At 37.1% G+C, this 20,634-nt stretch overlaps 2 protein-coding genes and 1 long non-coding RNA gene across 5 annotated transcripts; 1 reads left to right on the top strand and 2 right to left on the bottom strand.

Moving 5' to 3' along the window:
- Nucleotides 1–7,503: 7,503 nt before the first annotated feature.
- Nucleotides 7,504–8,932, bottom strand: LOC108953631 (uncharacterized). Its single transcript, XR_010476149.1, has 4 exons — nt 8,798–8,932; nt 8,376–8,728; nt 8,191–8,290; nt 7,504–7,853 (listed from the first exon to the last, which is right to left on the bottom strand). It is a non-coding gene; the product is annotated as an uncharacterized LOC108953631 (long non-coding RNA).
- Nucleotides 8,933–8,988: 56 nt separating this feature from the next.
- Nucleotides 8,989–16,917, top strand: LOC135585339 (putative inactive cadmium/zinc-transporting ATPase HMA3). Of its 3 annotated transcripts, XM_065080236.1 has the most exons (11): nt 8,989–9,104; nt 9,216–9,325; nt 10,035–10,264; nt 10,622–10,879; nt 11,712–11,809; nt 12,381–12,636; nt 12,728–12,865; nt 13,182–13,509; nt 13,925–14,127; nt 14,903–15,102; nt 15,258–16,916. In XM_065080236.1, exons 3-11 carry the CDS (start codon nt 10,054–10,056, stop codon nt 16,239–16,241), a joined length of 2,676 nt encoding a protein of 891 aa, XP_064936308.1. In that variant the 5' UTR covers nt 8,989–9,104; nt 9,216–9,325; nt 10,035–10,053; the 3' UTR covers nt 16,242–16,916. The 3 variants fall into 3 exon arrangements, with proteins under 3 accessions (XP_064936308.1, XP_064936306.1, XP_064936307.1); XM_065080234.1 differs by lacking the exons at nt 8,989–9,104; nt 9,216–9,325 and adding an exon at nt 9,706–9,844 and having other exon boundaries at nt 15,258–16,899; XM_065080235.1 differs by lacking the exons at nt 8,989–9,104; nt 9,216–9,325 and adding an exon at nt 9,830–9,966 and having other exon boundaries at nt 15,258–16,917.
- LOC135588224 (AIG2-like protein D) lies at nt 16,819–20,530 on the bottom strand. The gene is made up of 5 exons (XM_065080237.1): nt 20,360–20,530; nt 19,288–19,360; nt 18,922–19,014; nt 18,227–18,310; nt 16,819–17,145 (listed from the first exon to the last, which is right to left on the bottom strand). The coding sequence occupies exons 1-5, from the start codon at nt 20,482–20,484 to the stop codon at nt 17,065–17,067; spliced, it is 456 nt and encodes a 151-aa protein (XP_064936309.1). The 5' UTR covers nt 20,485–20,530; the 3' UTR covers nt 16,819–17,064.
- Between the last annotated feature and the right edge of the window lie 104 nt (nt 20,531–20,634).

The raw sequence follows: 20,634 nt of genomic DNA, 5'->3' as shown, positions 1-20,634 counted from the left end.
GAGCATGAAAGAGTTATATGTGTAATTTACCCCAAATAGCTATTTATAGATATTTTCTCAAAAGACACAACCTTTGAAAATTAACTATTTTATCAAAAGACACAATCTTTGAAAATTATAACTATTTTCTCAAAAGACATGACCTTTGAAAAATAACTACTAAAAAATAAAAGAAAACACCTTTTCAAATAATTTGAACAATTTATAACAATCTCCCACTTGTTCAAATTTAAAATTTTCTCCAAGTGATTAAATAGTATTTATGAATAAAGTAATATATCTTTCGATTTGAATATTACCTTAGTGTAAGCATTACAAAGTGAAGTCGAAATCCCAAATAGCATAGAAGCTTTGAATTTGTTATTCCTCATAACAACACCAGTGATACCACACACATAAATACAATATTCTTGTATTCCTCATAAAATCTCGCTTAGCCCTAATATGGCCTTGGGCTCATCGAAGTTCATGAACTTTTATGAGAGAAACTCCAACTCTCAATCGAAGCGGCACCACTTCTAAGTTCATATAGGTGAAGTTCTTACAGTATCTTTGTCACTCTTTGAGATACTTGTCCTAACTTGACTGAACTTCATTAAGAGTATAATTAACTTAACCCTCATTCGGTGACAACCAGCACTTTAACATCTTTAGATGGGACTCATAAAATATTTCAAAGTGCTGAACCACTCCACATATCAATGACTTGTTCTTACCCTTTGAACTCTTCATTACTCATTTCATAATGTTGAGTAGGGTTGCTATCATTGGTGGATCTTTTATTCAAGGAGTTTTAGCCCTATCCATTTTGATGTTGATCTTACAACTTCTCTTGTAAGAGGTTTGGTGAATGGATCAGCCAAATTCTCACTTGTTTTCACAAATGTAAGTGAAATAATCCCATTCTTGATTAATTTCCTCACATAATCATGTCTAAGACTTATATGTCTTGACTTTCCATTATATATTTCACTATATGCACGAGCTAAAGTGGCTTGACTATCACAAAGTATAGAAATTGAATTCACACTCTTAGAAGTCAATGGAATTTCTAATAGAAAGTCCCTCAACCATTCAGCCTCCTTTCCTGCATCTGCTAGAGCAACAAATTTTGATTCCATAGTTGAGTGAGTTATACACGTTTGTTTCTTACTCTTCCAAGAAACAGCGCCACCTCCCAAGGTGAACACCCAACCAATAGTGGATTTGTTATCTCCAAAACTCGATATCTAACTTGCGTCAGTATATCCTTCTAAAATAGCAGGAAATTTTGAGTATTGTAGGCCATAATCTTTGGTTCGTTTAAGGTACCCAAGAACTCTTTCAATAGCCTTCCAATGCTCTATATTTGGATTGCTAGTAAATCTACTCAATTTACTAACTGCAAATGCTATATCAAGTCTTGTGCACTGCGTTGCATACATAAGACTTCCTATAGCACTTGAATATTCTAATTGAGCCACTGTTCTTCCAACATTCTTGACTAATTTGATACTTGGGTCAAATGGGGTATTTGCATCTTTGAATTTTAAGTGACTGAATTTCTCCAATACTTTCTCTATGTAATGAGTTTGACTCAAAACATATCCCCCACTATTTCTTTTTACCTTGATACTTAGTATAGTATCAACCTGCCCAAGATCTTTCATCTTAAATGTTGAAGATAGAAACCTCTTTATTTCTACAATACCTTTTATGTTGTTGCTCACTATTAGCATATCATCAACATAAAGGCAAACTATCACCATATAGTCATCACAAGTTTTGAGATAAACACATTTATCTGCAATATTATGAACAAATCCATTAGAAAGAATTATTGCATCAAATTTCTCATGCCATTGTTTTGGAGCCTGCTTTAAACCATACAATGATTTAATAAGTTTACACACTTTATGTTCATTTCCCGGTAGAACAAAACCTTCGGGTTGTTCCATATAAATCTCTTCATCGAGGTCTCCATTTAGAAATGTCGTTTTGACATCCATTTGATGAACATAAAGATCAAAAATTGATGCTAAAGCAAAAATAATTCTAATAGATGTGATCCTAGCCACAGGAGCATATGTGTCAAAATAATCTATTCCTTCCTTTTGTCGAAATCCTTTAGCAACTAACCTTGCTTTGAACGTTTGGAGAGTACCATTTGTATGATACTTCCTACAAAATATCCATCTACAACTAATAGGTTTTGAGGCAAAAGGTAAATCGACAAGTTCCCAAGTATGGTTTGACATAATAGAATTCATCTCATCATTAATAGCATCTTTCCAAAAAGCAGCATCACGAGAAGCCATAGCTTCTTTAAATGTTTTAGGATCATCTTCCACTTGTAAAACAAGAGGAATTGTTTTTAATACTCTCTCATTAGTTCCTTCTACAAGGTAAAAATAAATAGTTTGAGAATCAATCTCATCTGATCTTAATGTTTTTGCTTTTCGTACACGAGTGCTTCTCCTTAATTCATAAGATTGCTCTTCAACCTCTTGTGAACTTGATTGATGTCCAATCAAAGGAATTTTAGGTTGCTCACCAACCTTTTGAGATTTCTTCACTAGTGACTCTTCACTAGTTGGAGGATGAACATTATTACTAGAAGTCAATAAATGTTCAAAGAACTCCACATCTCGAGATTCTATTATGATATTAGACTCCAAATTGAGAAGTCTATATGCTTTGCTATTTGAAGCATAGCCTATAAATGCACATTTGATTCCTCTAGGTCCCAATTTTGTCCTTTGAGGATCATTATTTTTACAATATGCAAGACACCCCCACACTTTAAAATAACCAATGTTAGGTCGTCTTCCTTTCCATAACTCATATGGAGAGATCTTATTCTTTTTAGAGGGAATTCTATTTAAGATATGACATGCAGCCAATAAAGTTTCTCCCCACAAATTATAAGATAGTTTAGCATGCAACAACATAGCATTAATCATCTCTAGATAAGTTCTATTTTTTCTTTCTGCTAATCCATTTTGCTCAGGTGTTCTAGGTGCTGAACATTCATGAATTATGCCATGTTGTTCACAAAACAAGTTAAATTCATTAGGAAAGTATTCTCCTCCTCTATCACTTCTTAAAGTTTTAATTTTCTTCCCCAATTGATTTTCAACTTCTGCTTTATATGTCTTAAAAGCATTAAAAGCATCATTTTTATGTTTCAATAAGTACACATATGTGAATCTAGACATATCATCTATAAAAATAATAAAATATCTATTACCTCCTCTCGTTAATATGCCATTTAATTCACATATATCAGAATGTATTAAATCTAACAAATTAGTATATCTTTCAACACTTTTGAAGGGTTTCTTAATCATCTTTGATTTAACACAAATTTCACATTTATTAAGATCATCAAAATGATAATTTATTAAGCCACACTTAACCATTCTTCTAATCATGCTAATTCCAATATGTGCTAATCTATCATGCCATAATGAATAAGAATTAACAATATAAATAGAATCAACATCTTTATTAACTTTAGAATCATTGTCAACAATAGATAGTTTGACCATTCCCTCAGCGGAATAGCCTTTTCCAACAAAAGTTCCATTACGGGATAGAATTAACTTCCCGGATTCAAAAACAGATTTAATTCCAGGTTTGCTAAGGAGATTCCCACTCACTAAATTTCTACTCATATCCGGTACATGAAGAACATTAGTAAGAGTGACTTTCTTACCTGAAGTGAAAGTGAGTTCCACATTTCCTTTACCAATCACCTTAGAACAAACTTCATTTCCCATTTGAATCTCTTGCCCTTCTGTGACTTCCTTGTAAGTCTTGAAGAGTCCCTTATCATAGCAAACATGGACGGTAGCACAAGTATCGTACCACCAACCAGAAACCTTGCCAAATATGGCATTCACTTCACTCACCGTAGCGATTATATTATCATCTCCCTCAACGGAGTTGACTCTTAGTTTCTGGCCTTTTTTAAATCTGTAATCCCTAGCAAAATGACCAGGTTTTCCACAAACAAAACAGCCTCCACTCTGTGGCTTCTTAAATTTTCTTTGATCCCTTTTAGGGCCAAAATGATTCTCCTTGTTTTGTTTGCTTTTGTTGGAATTCTTAGGCTGATTCACAACATTTGCTTTTATATTGCAAAAAGAGTTCTCACTCTTATCTCTCATCCTCGATTCTTCCTCGATTCGAAGATGTTTTTGAATTTGCTCCAAAGTGATATCCTTGGAGTCATGCAAAATCTTCTTCCTATACCCTTTCCAAGATGAAGGCAACTTGGCTATTACAGCTCCTACTTGAAAAGGTTCAGGAAGTTCAATTTTTTCAGCCTTCAATTGATTAACAATGACCTGCAACTCATGTACTTGTGCCAAGATTGGCTTGCCATCCACAAACTTGTAATCAAAATATTTAGAAATTAGAAATTTCTTTGTACCTTCTTCCTCGGCATGATATTTGAATTCCAAAGCATTCCAAATTGCTTTTGCAGATGGTTCCACCGTATAAAGATCATAAAGCCGGTCCGAAAGAGCATTGAGAATGTGTCCTCTACACATGACTTCATCTTCATTTCTTTTCTTTTGTTCAGCCTTGATTTCATCGGTGTCATCGTCGGTTGAATCAGGAATTGGTTGAAGATTTGGATCAAGCACATAGAAGATCTTCAAAGCAGTCAACATGAACTTCATCTTGTCTTACCAACGGGTAAAATTCGTTCCATCAAAACGATCCAAACGAACAAAATCTTGATTCAATAATTTGATGGTATTTGTAGCCTCCATAGTGGATTTGTATAAACTCACAAGATATCGTTTTTAGATTGTTGGAAAAAGATACGACAAAGAAGAGGATAGAAAACACTATAGAAACAAATAACAAACACAAGATCAAGAATACTTTAGGAAAGGTATTTAGGCTTGAAACGTGTATAAACACTTTCCTAAAAACGATATTTGCACCATCTTCTCAATAAGATTGCTCTGGGTTTGATGCAAATAGTTTTAGTGGATATGACAAGCCTTTAGAAGATCTGTATTGAGCAAACAATAAAGAATCTTCAGAGAGGAATTAGAGAATGTCTAACTCAATCACTTGGAGAGTAAAGAAGAAGAGCATGAAAGAGTTATATGTGTAATTTACCCCCAAATAGCTATTTATAGATATTTTCTCAAAAGATACAATCTTTGAAAATTAATTATTTTCTCAAAAGACACAACCTTTGAAAATTATAACTATTTTATCGAAAGACATGACCTTTGAAAAATAACTACCAAAAAATAAAAGAAAACACCTTTTCAAATAATTTGAACAATTTATAACACTATCATGCAATGCATAATAACACTGATTGATCTGTTCTATTGCCTTTATATTGAGTTAATGATGATTAACTTGTTTGTGATGAAGTGTCTACTATGTGTCGGAGGTAGCTACTTATTATATCATAATAACAATAACAAGTCATGATGTTTCAGCTATTATTTTATGCTATTTTATTTTATTGAGAACAATAACAAAGCAATAATATTATTATCTTAGTGTTAATGTCACTTTAGGTTATCTCTTAGGCGACATCGAGATGGGTCCAACCTGGTCCAATGTCTCATATACATGTAGGAAACCTCAAGTTGACTTGGGTTCCTTTGGAGTTAGCATGTTTGACTTGCCAAAAAAAATTGTTTCGGGTATTTATTTTGCTCTACGATGCTAAATTTATCGAGTGGTATTTGTAATTTAAGAGTTTTTTTTTTTGCATACTTATAGAATTTTTCTTATATCGGGGAGAGCCTAACCATGTGTCAATGATCAATTCAATCTTGGTAACAAATCATGATCAATCAAATTGAGAGATACAACGATAATCAACTATCAATTCAATCTTGTGAACGAATCATGATAAGTCAAGTTGAGAGATACGATCGATAGTCACGATGCGTACGAGTTTATTATGACACATCATGATATATATCGGTGATTGTCAACATCGAAGCTAAATTTATCGAGTGGTATTTGTAATTTAAGAGTTTTTTTTGTTGTTGCATATTTTTCTTATGTCAGAGAGAGCCTAATCATATATCAATTATCAATTCAATCTTGATAACAAATCATATCGATCAAATTGAGAGATACGATGATCACGATAATCAACTATCAATTCAATCTTGTGAACGAATCATGATAAGTCAAATTGAGAGATACGATCGATAGTCATGATGCGTACGGATTTATTGTGACATATCATGATATACATCGGTGATTGTCAACATCGAAGCAAACCGATTCCAACATATAAATTACCTCATGTCGTTATCACCTAGTAATTTATATTTATCGATAATCTCAAAACTTAATCATTTTAGATTTAATTTAAAATCCTAAGAAAATGTTTTATCCAAATCAGCTGGACTGGCATCAGTGTTCATGTCAAATTAACAGTTAAAAATTGCTATATTGTCCTCCACCTACATTGCAGAGTGCATCCACTGCAGCTCTCACCCAGCACAATATATTCTTATTCTCGCAGAGTGATACCACCATCACCACCACCACCACCACCACCACCACCAGCATCAGCATGAGGTGTAAAGGACCATGTCCTTTTGTCCTGCACCAATCTCTTGCCACCGTCACTTTGTCTCAAAGATGGGGCCTCTAAAGATTTGCCTGCAATGTCATGTATAAAGGACTATAAAATCTACTATACTATGAACTCATGAACTGTGTGCACTTGCAGCTGATGCTTCTTTAATCTGTGTACCCACCACCCATTTCTCTTCCCTATTCCTTGTGCCTTGTGCCAGCTTTTGGGCAGTCTTTAGGTTGGATCTTATGTTTCTCTTTTATTCAAGACATTGCTTGATCATATATGCATATGTTATCCTGAAGATGATGTTAGATTCCACTGGTTAATGTCTTGGCTTTACACAATTTAATTGTTGATTGTGTGATATGGAAGCTCCACTTTCTGTGCCAAAGTTTCTCTTTGTTGGACCATTCAGTGTCTCTGTGTGTGTCAATAATTGTGCAGGTGTTAGCTGAGAAGACCTTTCAATGGAAGGACAGGTAGACAAGCAGCCAATCTTACAATAACAATAAAAAAAAAATACATATACAGTGATGTTTTAGATTCATTTATTTATAATAAAATTAAATAAAAAAAATTTATCCGATAAAGCATTAGTCAGAAATATGGGGTTGAGAGTTTAAATAAATTCTTATCTGATAAAATTTTCATCTAAAATATTAATTTGACGATAATCGTTGAAGATCGAGGGCTCAAATTTTCATCCGATAAACTAACTCTTGAAAATATAAATTGATATAGCTAATAAGGATTTTAATATCAAATCCGACCTTCACCGCTTACATTTAAAAGTAAAAAAAAAAAAGAAAAAAGGTTTGGTCATTGGATTTTTCATCTTCAAAAAGAAAGGAAAACATGAGCAGTAAGGAACACGAAATCTCATGGGCAGAACTCACGATAATAGAAAAATGAGACAACAACAATTTACCAGATAATTAATAATATATGATGATCTTTGTTCGTGATATCTCTGTGAAGAGACACCTAAACACATACAATCTGGCATAAAGAGTGGCAGCACAAATGCAAAGCTTTTAGTGACATTATGATGCTTCGGGGATGCCCTAAAAAAGTTCACGTAACTTTTCGGGAAACGCATGCAGTTTGCATGCAGAAAGTCGCCACATGAAAGCATGAATGCGTTGACATGGAGGAATGGTGCAGTAGTCAGACTCCACCCTTCACCTGAATGCCATTCCATCATCTGACCTGTCCATCCCACTGATGATGTGCAATCCTTCCTGGCATCCTCATCAAAAACTGAGTGAGGAATCTGCCTCCTCCGATCCTTCAATCAAATCAATCAATTCCCTGAATTTCTTTCTAATGTGAATCTTATCGTCGTGATAAGATTCGTAAAGATAAGATCGTGTATATTGATCCTTTTTAATCTCCTATTGTGTTATGATACTATTCGCTAGTCATACCAAAACCATAATTTTCTTTTAACGTTGACTCGATGGTAAGAAATGAGGAGCATGGATGATCAACATAAAAGAAGAAGAGGATGGTCGAAAATATACTCGATAAGATTTTCTTTTGCCGATCAAGCCAATACTTAATGAGAAAGTAAATAAAAATAATAAAAGAAAAACAAAGGAGAAAGGAAGTGAGAAAATAATTACCACTGCGATGATGAAGCATATCCCTTATAGTCAGTCTCATTGGCTGGCCTTGATGTAGTGCTAAGTCTAGAAGCACTAGTTTTCTATTTTATCTCCATTCCTGCAATATGATAATAATTAAGCCACTTTCATCCTTCAAGCAGACAAAAAAAAATTTTGAAAAAATAAGAAGAAAAAAATCCCACTTTCTTCATGTTTCAAGACAAGTCAGATTCTCCATTATTGCCTCCTTTTCCATGTATGTTGTCTTCTCCCTCTTTCAGGTGTGGAATGGCCAATAGGAGGTGGTGTTGGAACACTCCCAAAACACGACAGATTCCTGTATGAAATGCCAACATACCTTTTTCCCATTAAAGCATACCTTTCAGCCATGCACATGGATTAGTAGGCTTTTGCCTGGGGACTTATGCCTCAGCCTCTTGTTGCTCGACCAAAGGCCAATGGTGAATGAGTCTTGCAGGTGACTAAAGCTCATGTCTTCTTTATGAGAAGAGATACCAGAAGCAAGCTCATGGCTTCTCTCACACCATGGGCCACTCTGCCAAGAATATATGAGTTCTTCATGTGACTTCAAATAAATCCTAGAGGAGAAGAAAAAGGAAGTTACCAAAGAGTTCAAAGTTCAATGGCACCAGCAGCAGTAACACCAACTGACACCCAGTGTGGAGGTTGGCCATGTAAAGATACATAGATGACTCTGTCTATCAAGACAAGCAAATTGCTGTCAAAAGTTGAGTTGAAGGGCATTTTATGATTCAGCTTTCATCACATAAGAACTGATACCGGTCATTGCAACTCTGAATGAGTTAAATGGTGAATGCCAGTCCACAAGGAGCTCAACCAGTCCAGTCCAAATGGTGGAATCATAAAGAAAGGCATGCAGAGCTCCCATTTGCTTAAAGAAAGGGGAAAAGGTACTAGATTTGGGTGTCTACCAGTAGTCCACTGAGAACTTTGTATATGGCAGTCATCACTAAGTCAGTAAACACATGATGATCTTTTTTACTTGTTTGCATGGCCACTAGGAAGAGCCAGCCAAGGCAGTGGCTTACTTATTGCCTCTCCACCCTCTTCTCTCCTGCAGCAAGAGGAACCCCATCCTTTTTTGGCCACTGAGATCCTTAGTGCTTGAGAGGTATTTACTTTAAAACTTCTCTTGGTGTATGCACATCTAATCAACTTCTCATGCGTTGCAGATTTCCACACTAAAACTTCAGATTTCTTTTTTCTTTGTTCAGTTTGCCTGCATCTAAACAGTGTGTGGAGGATCAGCCTTTTTGTTCTGAATGTGTAATGTGGAAGCTAAATCTGTCCAGTGAGCCCCCATTCACTCTTTTCACACATCCTTCTTGTTCTCTCTTGATAAACAATTCTTTTTCATGTGTTGAGATAGGATCTCTCCTTTGCCAATGATGTCATGGACACCTGCCCAGTTCCTGTTGTCTTGTGGCACTTCATATAAGCCAAGTACCACCGCTTCTGCCACTCACTGAATGCTGCATTCAGGAAGCCAACTCTTATTCTTTACCAGACCCAACATGAAGAACAAGAGATAAGTCCTTCCCCAGCTGATGACACACAGAGGCTTTTAACTCATACATCCTCCACTAAGCCCTCATCAATCTCTGATACAGAGTCTCTCTCCAGTGTTGAGGTGAGAGTACTCTTGATCTTCGATGTTCTATCACCATTCTTTACCTTTTTCAAGAGAAAAAGCAGCAAGGAGAACCCCTGACATCTCCTTGCAAGGAACACAAACCAGATGCTTTGAAATCTGTAGGAACCTTTTCTTTGTCGGATCACAATTTGCATGGGTTTCATGCTACGTACAACTTCATTTTCAGGCGAAGAGAGGCCCCAAGGATGGGAGAACCAAGCAAGGACAGGATAGGAAAGGTACCAAAGCATCAAAAGAGCTACTTTGATGTGTTGGGCCTCTGCTGCTCGTCTGAAGTCCCCCTGATTGAGAAGATATTGAAGCCTTTGAGTGGAGTTCAGAAGGTCTCGGTGATCGTTCCCTCAAAGACGGTCATAGTAGTCCATGACAGCCTCCTCATTTCGCAGCATGAGATACGTAAGTTTAAACCATTGCCTCTGCATGAATTCATCTCTGCATTCTGAGGACATCAACATCTTAACATTCCATACTACTATAAACCATTCAGTTGACTGATTGAGACATGAGATCTAGCGTCCTCCTCCAGCAAATTGTGGCTCACAGTTATGATGATGCTAAAACAGCTCTATGGAAACTGACTACGATTTCAACAATCCTACCACCTGCCCCAAGTTTAATTCTGAAAGTTATTGTCAGAAGTCAGAACCACATAAGCTGATCTCTATGCACCTTTAATCAACAACATTTCATGCTCTGCATAAAATTGCATCTCCAAAACAGGACCATAACTGATGGCTTGTTTTGCTTCATCAGTCAAGGCATTAAACCAGGCAAGGCTTGAAGCTACAGTTCGAGCATATGGCTCTGCGGAGATCACCAAGAAATGGCCCAGCCCCTACATACTGGCTTGTGGAGTGCTACTTGTGGTTTCACTGTTCAAGCGGTTCTTCCATCCGCTCAGATGGTTCGCGATAGCAGCAGTTCTTGTCGGCATAAATCCGATCATTCTGAGAGGCATTGCAGCCATTCGGAGGCTTACGCTGGACATCAACATCCTTCTGCTAATTGCAGGTACACCAATCCCTCTCTCTGTGGAAGAGAAGACATAAGAAATTTTCAGAACATTTGACAGTTTAAGGCAGGCCAATGTTTTTTCTTGGCGAAATGCTAAAGCAGGAAAACTTAAACACTGAGAAACTTTGAGAATGAAGGAAGGATAACAATCAAATTTAACCCAACCTTGTTTCAGTATATAATGTCTTGCAGCATGGTATATACACTTCATGAAATGGTCCAATCAGATAATAATCATAGAGAAAGTGAGCAAACTTTTTGTGGTTTTAATTATTCAGTTAGAACTTAAAATAAATATTCTAGCTAACTAGTTTCCATCAAAGCTTTTTGTTTGGTAGATGTGATATAAGTTACTGTTGAACACTTGCATATAGTTTTGCAGCAAAGTATGGAATGCAAACCCTCACATAGAACCCTTGATCATACAAACATCTTTGTGCTTCCACTACCTACAAAGCTCTGGAACTAGTTTGAAATTTCTCCTAGTAGTAGAACAAGGCATTCCAACAAAATTTCCTATCAATAGTCTTTGTAAACACTAGTTTTTCGATAATGCCTTCTCATTTCATAAAATAAGGCATAATCCCAACCTAATCCAATATGAAAAAAGAACATTGGTGTGCTATTCTTGTGTGATTTGATCAAGCATCTCTTTCACATGTGAAGTTCCCCATGTTCAAGATGGAAGGTCTGTTCAGTACATCTTTTTTCCTCCTCTAATCTGGAATTTGATATTTATCTGCATCATTCTTGTTAAAAGTTATGCAACTCACAAGAAGTAATAATGTATTTACGGCCACAATGGCCTGCTGTTGGTGCCTTTTGACAGTTGGTGGGGCAGTTGCACTCAGAGACTATTCAGAAGCAGCGTTTGTTGTTTTCCTCTTCACGATTGCTGAATGGTTGGAATCAAGGGCCAGCCACAAGGTTATTACTCCCATGATTGCATGATGCACAGTTTCAACTAAGAAGAAGGCTTCCATGGATGAACTACTCTTAAAAGTAAAAGTTGGATCATTTGAACAGATAGGTTCCACACCAAATTGGCATACCTATAGCAAAAGTGTCATGACCTTATTATACAGATAAATGACAAATTTTTGAGGAGTTTTTTATCAGCCCAAGTGTCTTCCAACTAATTCTGTGAAGCTGAATCAACTCAGTTGTTCACAGAACTTACCAATTTATCCCAAAGTACCCATAGGTTCTATGAAATCTCTAATTTGGGCCTAGATATTCACAATTTAAAAAATTTACAAATTCATATCAAAGTATATTTCTATCACCAGAAGCTGATCATTCAGGTCTGACCCACTCATTCCTTTGCAGCCTATAATGGCTGCACAGAACATAATCTAAGCTCTCTTTTAAGATTTTGGATATTGGAAACTGTGCAGTGAATTAATAAATGAATAAATGCTCATACAACTAAAAGATCATACCTTTCTATCCCCTGCATGATACTAGTTCAAAATGAGTCAGAAATTCTAGCCTGCAGGCTACTGTCGGGATGTCATCACTAATGAGCATGGCTCCTCAGAAGGCTGTTCTGGCTGAAACAGGCCAAGTTGTGGACATTGAAGATGTCGAAATCAATACCATCATTGAAGTCAAAGCTGGAGAAGTGATCCCTATTGATGGCATTGTAGTCGATGGGCAGAGTGAAGTTGATGAGAGAAGCCTTACAGGAGAGTCTTTGCCTGTAACCAAGCAAGTTAACTCTCTGGTTTGGGCTGGCACACTCAACATAGATGGTATGATCCTCCCATAAGATCTTAAACTGAAACACTGCTCCATTGGGGAAGTTCAACAACATTCCATAATGATCTCTAAGAGGAATTGCAGGTTATATCAGTCTCAGAACAACTGCTCTATCAGAGAACTCTGCTGTGGCCAAAATGAAAAGGTTGGTGGAGGAAGCACAAAATAGAAGGTCAAACACACAGAGATTGATAGACTCTTGCACAAAGTATTACACACCAGGTCAGTGAGCCTCTAACAGATTCTCAGTGGTATATTCTTTTTTCTAAACAAATCATACTTTCAACTAATAATACATGTAATAAACTTAAAATGAGATGTATTTACTGCATCAGTGTATCGAATATTAGATGGTTAAATGTAGTCAGAGATGCTATGACCAAAACTTACTGCAATTACCAGTAAAATTTTGCTAAGACTTTGACTTTAAATCTCTTATAAGCTGTAAACCAATCAGTTTGATGTTTTCAAAAACTTAGCATTGCTTGGATAAATCATCAAAGATATTCTTTCTCATCTTCACCTGTCTGCTATGCAGCTGTCGTAATCGTAGCAGCAGGAGTTGCGTTAGTTCCCCTGGTAATGAGAGTAAACAATCCCAGAATCTGGTTCCAGTTGGCATTGGTCCTTCTTGTGAGTGCATGCCCTTGTGCACTGGTGCTGTCCACACCTGTTGCAACTTTTTGTGCACTTCTAAAAGCAGCAAGGATAGGACTCCTCATCAAAGGGGGTGATGTTCTTGAAGCCCTGGCCAAAATAAGAGTAGTGGCATTCGACAAGACCGGGACGATAACGAAAGGAGAGTTTAAAGTTGTGGAGTTCCAGTCCATAAGCAGCAAGGTTTCTCTGGAGATGCTTCTTTACTGGTGAGTGTAGGCAGAAGTAGGATTTTTGCTAGCAATCATGGTTGGCCTATGTTCACATAAGTCAAGAAAACATCAATGATGGTACACAAGAAAACAACTAATAGAATTAGTTAATTCATTGTTCAAGGAAAAAAGGATCATTATTCTTACTTATTACTTTGTGGAGAATACTCCAAGCATTGAGAAATGTAACTGGGAAAATTAGAAAACAGCATCAGAAAAGCTCACGTAATCAAAGATAAATCAGTGACACAATTGAAATTAAAGGCTCATTTGACAAGCTTGTTATGCATTTCATGTTCACTGTCAATTTAGTTTCTTCTTTGCAACAAGTAATTTTTTGATTTTAACTTGACTATAGAGACATAATATTCACAACATATTGCAAATTTGATCTAGTCTGACGTCTTTTCAGGGTTTCAAGTATAGAGAGTAAGTCGAGCCATCCAATGGCAGCTGCACTTGTTGAACATGCCCGGTCACATTCCATTGAACCAAAACCAGACAGTGTTAAAGAATTCCACATCTATCCTGGAGAGGGAATATACGGAGAAGTAGATGGAAGAGACATTCATATTGGGAATAAACGAATAGCAGCAAGGGTTTTGTGTGAAACAGGTACTATCATTTGTTCTCAATCATTCAATTCCTTGAAATATCAACATCACATACTTATATCCATTTTTTTTGTTTTCTTAAACGTCAGGAACTTTTTTAGCAGTGCAATTCAAGTTTTGACAAACTTACAAATGCAACTTATAAGATAGAATAAGATTTCTAAATTGAATATGTTGGAGAAAAACAAGTCATAACGAGCTTGCAACTCAAGATGGACACAGGATGGACAATAATGCCGATGAGAAAACAAAAATGTTTCAGAGAAAAGTAAAATATAACTGTAAAATTTTCGCATATGGTTCTAGTTTGTCAAAGTATCTAGTCCTAGTTTGTCAAACAAAGTATCTAGTGCACTTAGGCTGTAATTTTGCGACTACTGGAATACCTAGATTAGTTCTTCTGTTAGATCTTGTATGACTAAAGAATCACACCACGAGCACTTGTTCAAAGAACAAATACAACTTAGGATGAGACAAACTTAAGTTGCCGAATAGTTCTTAAGTCCATAAACTTCTGCAAACGAATAAAAGTCCAGATTTAGAGAATATATCTCACTGAGCATGTTATTCTTTTTTCTCTAACAAAAGAGACTGCATAACTTGTTTGATTCCAGTTTCCTAGTGGCAATGGATTCTGTTCGATGACTGAAAGCAGGTTACTTTTTGGAATGGCAAGATAAATAGGACTGCATGCACTTCTCAAATTTAGTAGAGCAAAATCTTCAAAATGATTAGTTCTGAAAATTTTGTATGACAATTTGTCCTGAAATTTTCAGTTCCAAACATGGAGGACATGAAGGAAGGTGTCACCTATGGATATGTGTTCTTGGATATGGTACCAGTTGGAACATATGCCCTTTCCGATACCTGCCGAATAGGAGCTGCAGAAGCTATCAAGGAGTTGAAGTCATTAGGGATCAAAACAGCAATGCTTACTGGAGATAGCATGGAAGCATCACTGCATGCACAAAGACAGGTATTTACATTGTTACCTCTTCTTTCCCTCTTGCAAAAATCATGTGAAAATATGTTTTGGTATCATTTTTAAACCTCTTCAAACATTTATGCTGTAAAATTCAAGTCATAGGCCAACATGGATAATCTAACACCGTTTCCCCCTTTCTACAATAGCTAAATCATGTCATGGAAGAAGTCCATGCCGAGCTACTACCAGAAGATAAGGTGCAGTTAATTGGCAAGCTCAAGTCCAGAGAAGGATCTACAGCAATGGTTGGAGATGGGATGAATGACGCACCTGCATTAGCCATGGCCGATGTCGGGATCTCCATGGGGGTTTCAGGTTCTGCCGTTGCAATGGAGACTAGCCACATAACCCTCATGTCGAACGACATCTGCAAGATCCCTAGAGCCATCAGGCTGGCAAGAAAGACGCGTCGGATGATCATCATGAACATCATCTTCTCAGGGGTGACCAAAATTGCCATTCTGGCAATTGCCTTCGCCGGTCGCCCACTTCTTTGGGCGGCTGTCCTTGCTGACGTTGGTACATGCTTGCTCGTAATCTTAAATAGCATGACGCTGCTGCAAACCAAAACATCTCCGAAGAAGAAATGTTGTGGCTCGTCCCACAAAGCACACATGGAGAAGCCCAAACATGCAGAGCACTGCGGATGCCAGGATAACCATGGTTGCCATGATCACAGGAAGGCCATGGATGAAAGAAGGCACAGCCATTGCATGAATCATGATCATCCGGAAGAATCACCAGCTCATGCTCGCTGTTGCCAGGAGCTGGCCACAAAGCCAACTAATTCATCCCAAGAACACTCGATCACAATAACTGATGCAAGGCATGACAGTGGTGACCTGCAGAAACAGCAAGATGGTCCTGATAGCAACATGACATGTGAGAATCAAACATTGAAGTGTTCATCCAACAATTGTAATGACAAAGAGAAGAAAAGGATTGAGGAATGTTGCATGGGCAACAGAAATGACTGTGGGATGCAGAAAGGCTGCTCCTCTTCACAAGGGTTGATAGTAGAAAGGAGAGAACTTGGTGGATGCTGCAGGACCTACACAAAGGCATGTGGGAGTAAAGATAGCTGCTGTGCGAGTGGGAGAGTACAATTGCCTGAAATCATAACAGAGTAGAAGAAGAAAAGAACTGATTAGGCCAGTAAAAAGATCAGAAAAAATAAAAGACAAAGGAGAGGATGAGGAGATCTGATTTTGTGGGTTTCTTCTTCATGTGAGATCTACTAGACTGGCCATGAACCCTAGCCATCTTGTTCAAGAATAGGAGCATGATAACATGCTTATTTTTTTTTGACAACAGACTCTAAGATCATTTCTACTGAGGCATAGGAAATGCTGGAAAGCTTGATTGAAAGATTGGAAGAGCTGATAATGGAACTGAACTGAAAGATCATTAGCCAAGAATACAACCAATGAATACTGCAGATCTGAGTGGAGTTGAGAATGGAACTGAACATTGTTTGTGAAGAATTGTAGCATTGATACTCACCTTCAAATGGATGATCAACTCTGGAATATACTCGAAATCTTCATGGCCTTAGCTACTAATTTGAACCACAAGACTTTGTTGTTGTGATCTAAAGCTTATGGTGCTTGCATTTCATTGATCAAGAACATTCGAGTTTGTTCTGACTAGTGTATGATTTGAGTTCTACTGAACATGATTCAGAAGAACAAAAGTGAAAATGGGACGTCAAAACTAGAATGCATTAGGTACAGGAATAGTGTATCCAAGATATATTACATGTGGTGGAATGATTTATTCCAGATGTTCAGCTTGCTTGTCTGCTATTTAGTACAGAAAAAATATATCTGATGCCATACATACTGTTAAGTATATCTAGAAATAAACAGTAGAATGCCTCAAAACAGCTATTTGTAGACATGCTTAGACTTCAACAATGCATCTCGCTTTCCAAAGTGGATTTCATGTTTCAACCTAGTCTTGGGGCTTTTCCAGCTCCTCCATGAATTCTGTTGTCATGACAAGATAATCCTCCAAGTGCAGTCGCTTCCATTCCTTGGCATCAAAAGAACATCTGAATGTTAGTACATATCCGTCATTATCCATTCTTTGGCACGAAATAAATAACATTAAAAAGCTATTATAAATCATTCATTATCCAAGAAAGAAAACTGACTATGTTTTTACAGAAGAAAAATATAAATACTAACTAGACACCGTAAGCAAAAGAAAGTTTACATGGGGTTGACCAATGATGGATTGACAGCTAACCCTTTAACCCATAATGCTTCAAAAGGGCATCCTAAACCACAAGTAGGGTGAAGACCCATTTAATCAATTGAAACCAAGTCCAATGGAAGAGATATGAAATGGCAAAAAAGGTTTGCAGGGGATGGATATTAGACCACATGCCTCCCACTGAGGAGGAATAACTTTCACCATTCAAGATAAGAGGACAGTTACAAGGCTGACTGGCATTGAAAGAATTGAAATGGTACACTAGTTTTCAGTATTGAACAGAGTACAGCAAAGAGATTGTAATTGCAACAATCAATAGCTGACCCCAAGTTGCAAACGATAGTTACTGAACATCCTCTCTCTCTCTCTCTCTCTCTCCCGCCCCAATAAATACAAAAGTTATATGACAATATTAATTATTCTCAACCATCGAAAACAAAGTTCAGCATAAAGCCCTCTAATTTCATTACACGAAACATGTTGAAAGCAAGAGAACTCATAATGAATTTGGTATGAGAGTATCAATAAACATGAAATAATATTACAGCAGTTCTATCCTGGAGAAAGGAAAGTTAGATATTTCTTAAATGCTAAAATATATCAAAATTACACAGTTCTATTTCTCAAAAAAGGATAAATATATCAAAATTACACAGCCTCTATGAACTTTTAGCTGTTTCATCTTACAAAGAAGAAAAACTTTTACAATTATGATTAGAGATATAATGTGCCTCTTACAGATCATGAAAGAGAAACTCATGGTGTAAAGTGAGAATATAGCATGTGTAATTCTATACTTGAATATATGTGTATATAACAACCTCACAAATTTCTACTTGTATGCCCAAGAAAATCAAGCTACTTCCAATAGTAGAGTGAACAAAAAAGAAGAGCATACCTCAAAATCCCACTCCCCATACAAGTTTGGATCATCCTTGTTACCCCAGATATATGCATCAACTATTAGTTTCTCAGAATTATCCTACAACATAATTCAACATCCCTTGAGACCAAAGATTTGCTTTTGCTGAAAAGATTGCATTTTTCAAGATGGATGCTACTACTCAAAGTAAAAGTTTTATGCATAGATCGGTTGTCTGGAATGAGTGAGAGAAATAGATCCTGATCTGACATATTTTAAGAAAAATCTTAATGTATTAGAGGAGACATGGAATCAATTTAATTGAAAAGAAAAAAAGAGATGGAGTGCCACAGGAAAGGAATGAGAATGGTATGAAGATATGAGAACAGTCAATTAACAAGATATACTTCATCTTTGTGTGCTAGGCAGAAAAGGACCAGAAACACTTGAGTAAGAAAAGAGATGTCCCTATTAAAACTTAACAAAAGGAATGTTGAGGAAGAATCAACAAAGCTTAAAATGATAGAAAGGTAGTACTCATAGGCAATGACAAACCACACACAACTGAGAATCAGAATTAAAAAACATCAGAATTCATGGTGCCTCCTTTTTTCTTTCTCATTGTCTTACTTTTATGGAATGAATGTTGACAGAATTTGAAAACCGGTTTCATGTGGCATGAGCTACCCAGATTAAGGTCATGCTACACTACACTGTGCAAAGCCACTTACAACCAAAGAAACCTCAACAGCCCTTCTCTCATATTCGAGGTCTTCAAAGGAATCTAGGACATCTAACTCTTGATCTGTGATGCCCCGTAAAACCTGCATGCCAAAATCAAACCAAGCATTAGCACATCTGAAAGTTTTGAGCAATCACTTTAAGAACTCAGCTTTTATATAATCTTGTATCAGATTATTAATCAATTATGAATGAAAATTTTGTTAAAATATACTATGCATCATCAACGATCTCTAATGACTAAGCTCTTAAAAATAAGTACCTCCATGGTGGCATTTTAGAAGCAAGAAGATGTAACAGAAGTACAAAAATACCACAACACAAAAAATTAGATGAAATGGACTTCCATGGCATACCTCTCCTGCAACATTCTTACAATCTATGGGCAGGATTGCTGGATAAACACGGCCCTTTATACTAAATCTGTGGCTACATGAAGAAAGCTTAATTTAGAAGCAATATGACCTACAAGCAAACCAATACATATGAAAACAAGAGATATGCGCTTCGATGAACCAGAAAAAGCTATAGTAGATAAATCCAAACATTAAAATTAAAATCTTAGATGGTTGCTGCAAATATAGACACTTGAGTCCAGGAACTACTCTTTCCAAGTTCTCAAGAAGAGCACCTAAATGTTTCTGAAGGTTGTTTTTCAGGTTCACTGGAGTCACAGTTGAGACCAATTGTGCCACTTGTAAGCACAGGGAAAAACTAGTCGTCTTGTATTTCTGTCCAGATTTCTTAGACCAAATTGATTACTATCCTATATGTGGCGAACTTTCCAAGACAGTATCAGTATTACCACACAGTTTCTCCAGTAATATCTTATCAGTGTGAGGCACAAAGGAACCACTTTTCATCCATGTTAAATTCAAAAGTGTCGCATGCATTGTTAACCAAGTAACTAAAGATTGAGCACAGTAAATTGGTATAAGGATCGAACAAAGGCGATAAAGAATCTGATTAGGTTACCCCAAGTCCCAAAAGCTTGATACCAAGATAAACCGGTATGCTCAAAAAGTTCCCAGTATATTTACAAGCTTTAGTATCCTCCCTCATGCGCAAGGACGTGTGAATGAAACTATGATGAAAGTCCAGATGAAGAACTTGTATTGCATAAGTTTTATTAATTAAACAGTGGGAAAGACAAATGTCTGCATGACCTGCTCGTACCATGATAAGGAATTTGAGCTTTTAGCATTACTGGTCATCCAATCAAATCTTTATCAAAAGTTAAGTATATCAACGCAAAACCTTCAAGCTTATGAAGACAATTGAGAGTGGAAGCGCATTGGAGCATTGCAATTGAAACATGAACCGTGATTTGAATTGCAAAAGAAGAAGTACTCCTCATATCTGACAAAGGAGATCAAATCTCATGCCAGCATAGACCAGGTTCCTGGTCGAAAGGAGGAGGAGACATACTAATTATGGAGGATGGCAGGGGAGGAGGGGGGAACTCGCTTGAGAAGCACGCGCACCACCTCATCTGCCAATAGAGTTCCGTAAACGAAGACGTTGTGGAGACGAGGAGCGGCAGCGGCGGCCATCGCTCCCCAACGCCACACCACGACCGATTTCGTTGACACAGTTGGGGATCCCACCTCGCTCTGTTATCGTCACGAGCAAGACACGTGAGAGGCTCCCCGTTAGTCGGATTGCGGATTTGGCTCGGACTCAACGAACCCGTACCCGACCCA

Source organism: Musa acuminata, chromosome BXJ1-8 (genome assembly GCF_036884655.1).
Source record: "Musa acuminata AAA Group cultivar baxijiao chromosome BXJ1-8, Cavendish_Baxijiao_AAA, whole genome shotgun sequence".
Classification (NCBI taxonomy): domain Eukaryota; kingdom Viridiplantae; phylum Streptophyta; class Magnoliopsida; order Zingiberales; family Musaceae; genus Musa; species Musa acuminata.
The sequence above is the reverse complement of the archived record's forward strand: the minus strand, read 5'-3'. Positions and strand labels throughout refer to the sequence as shown.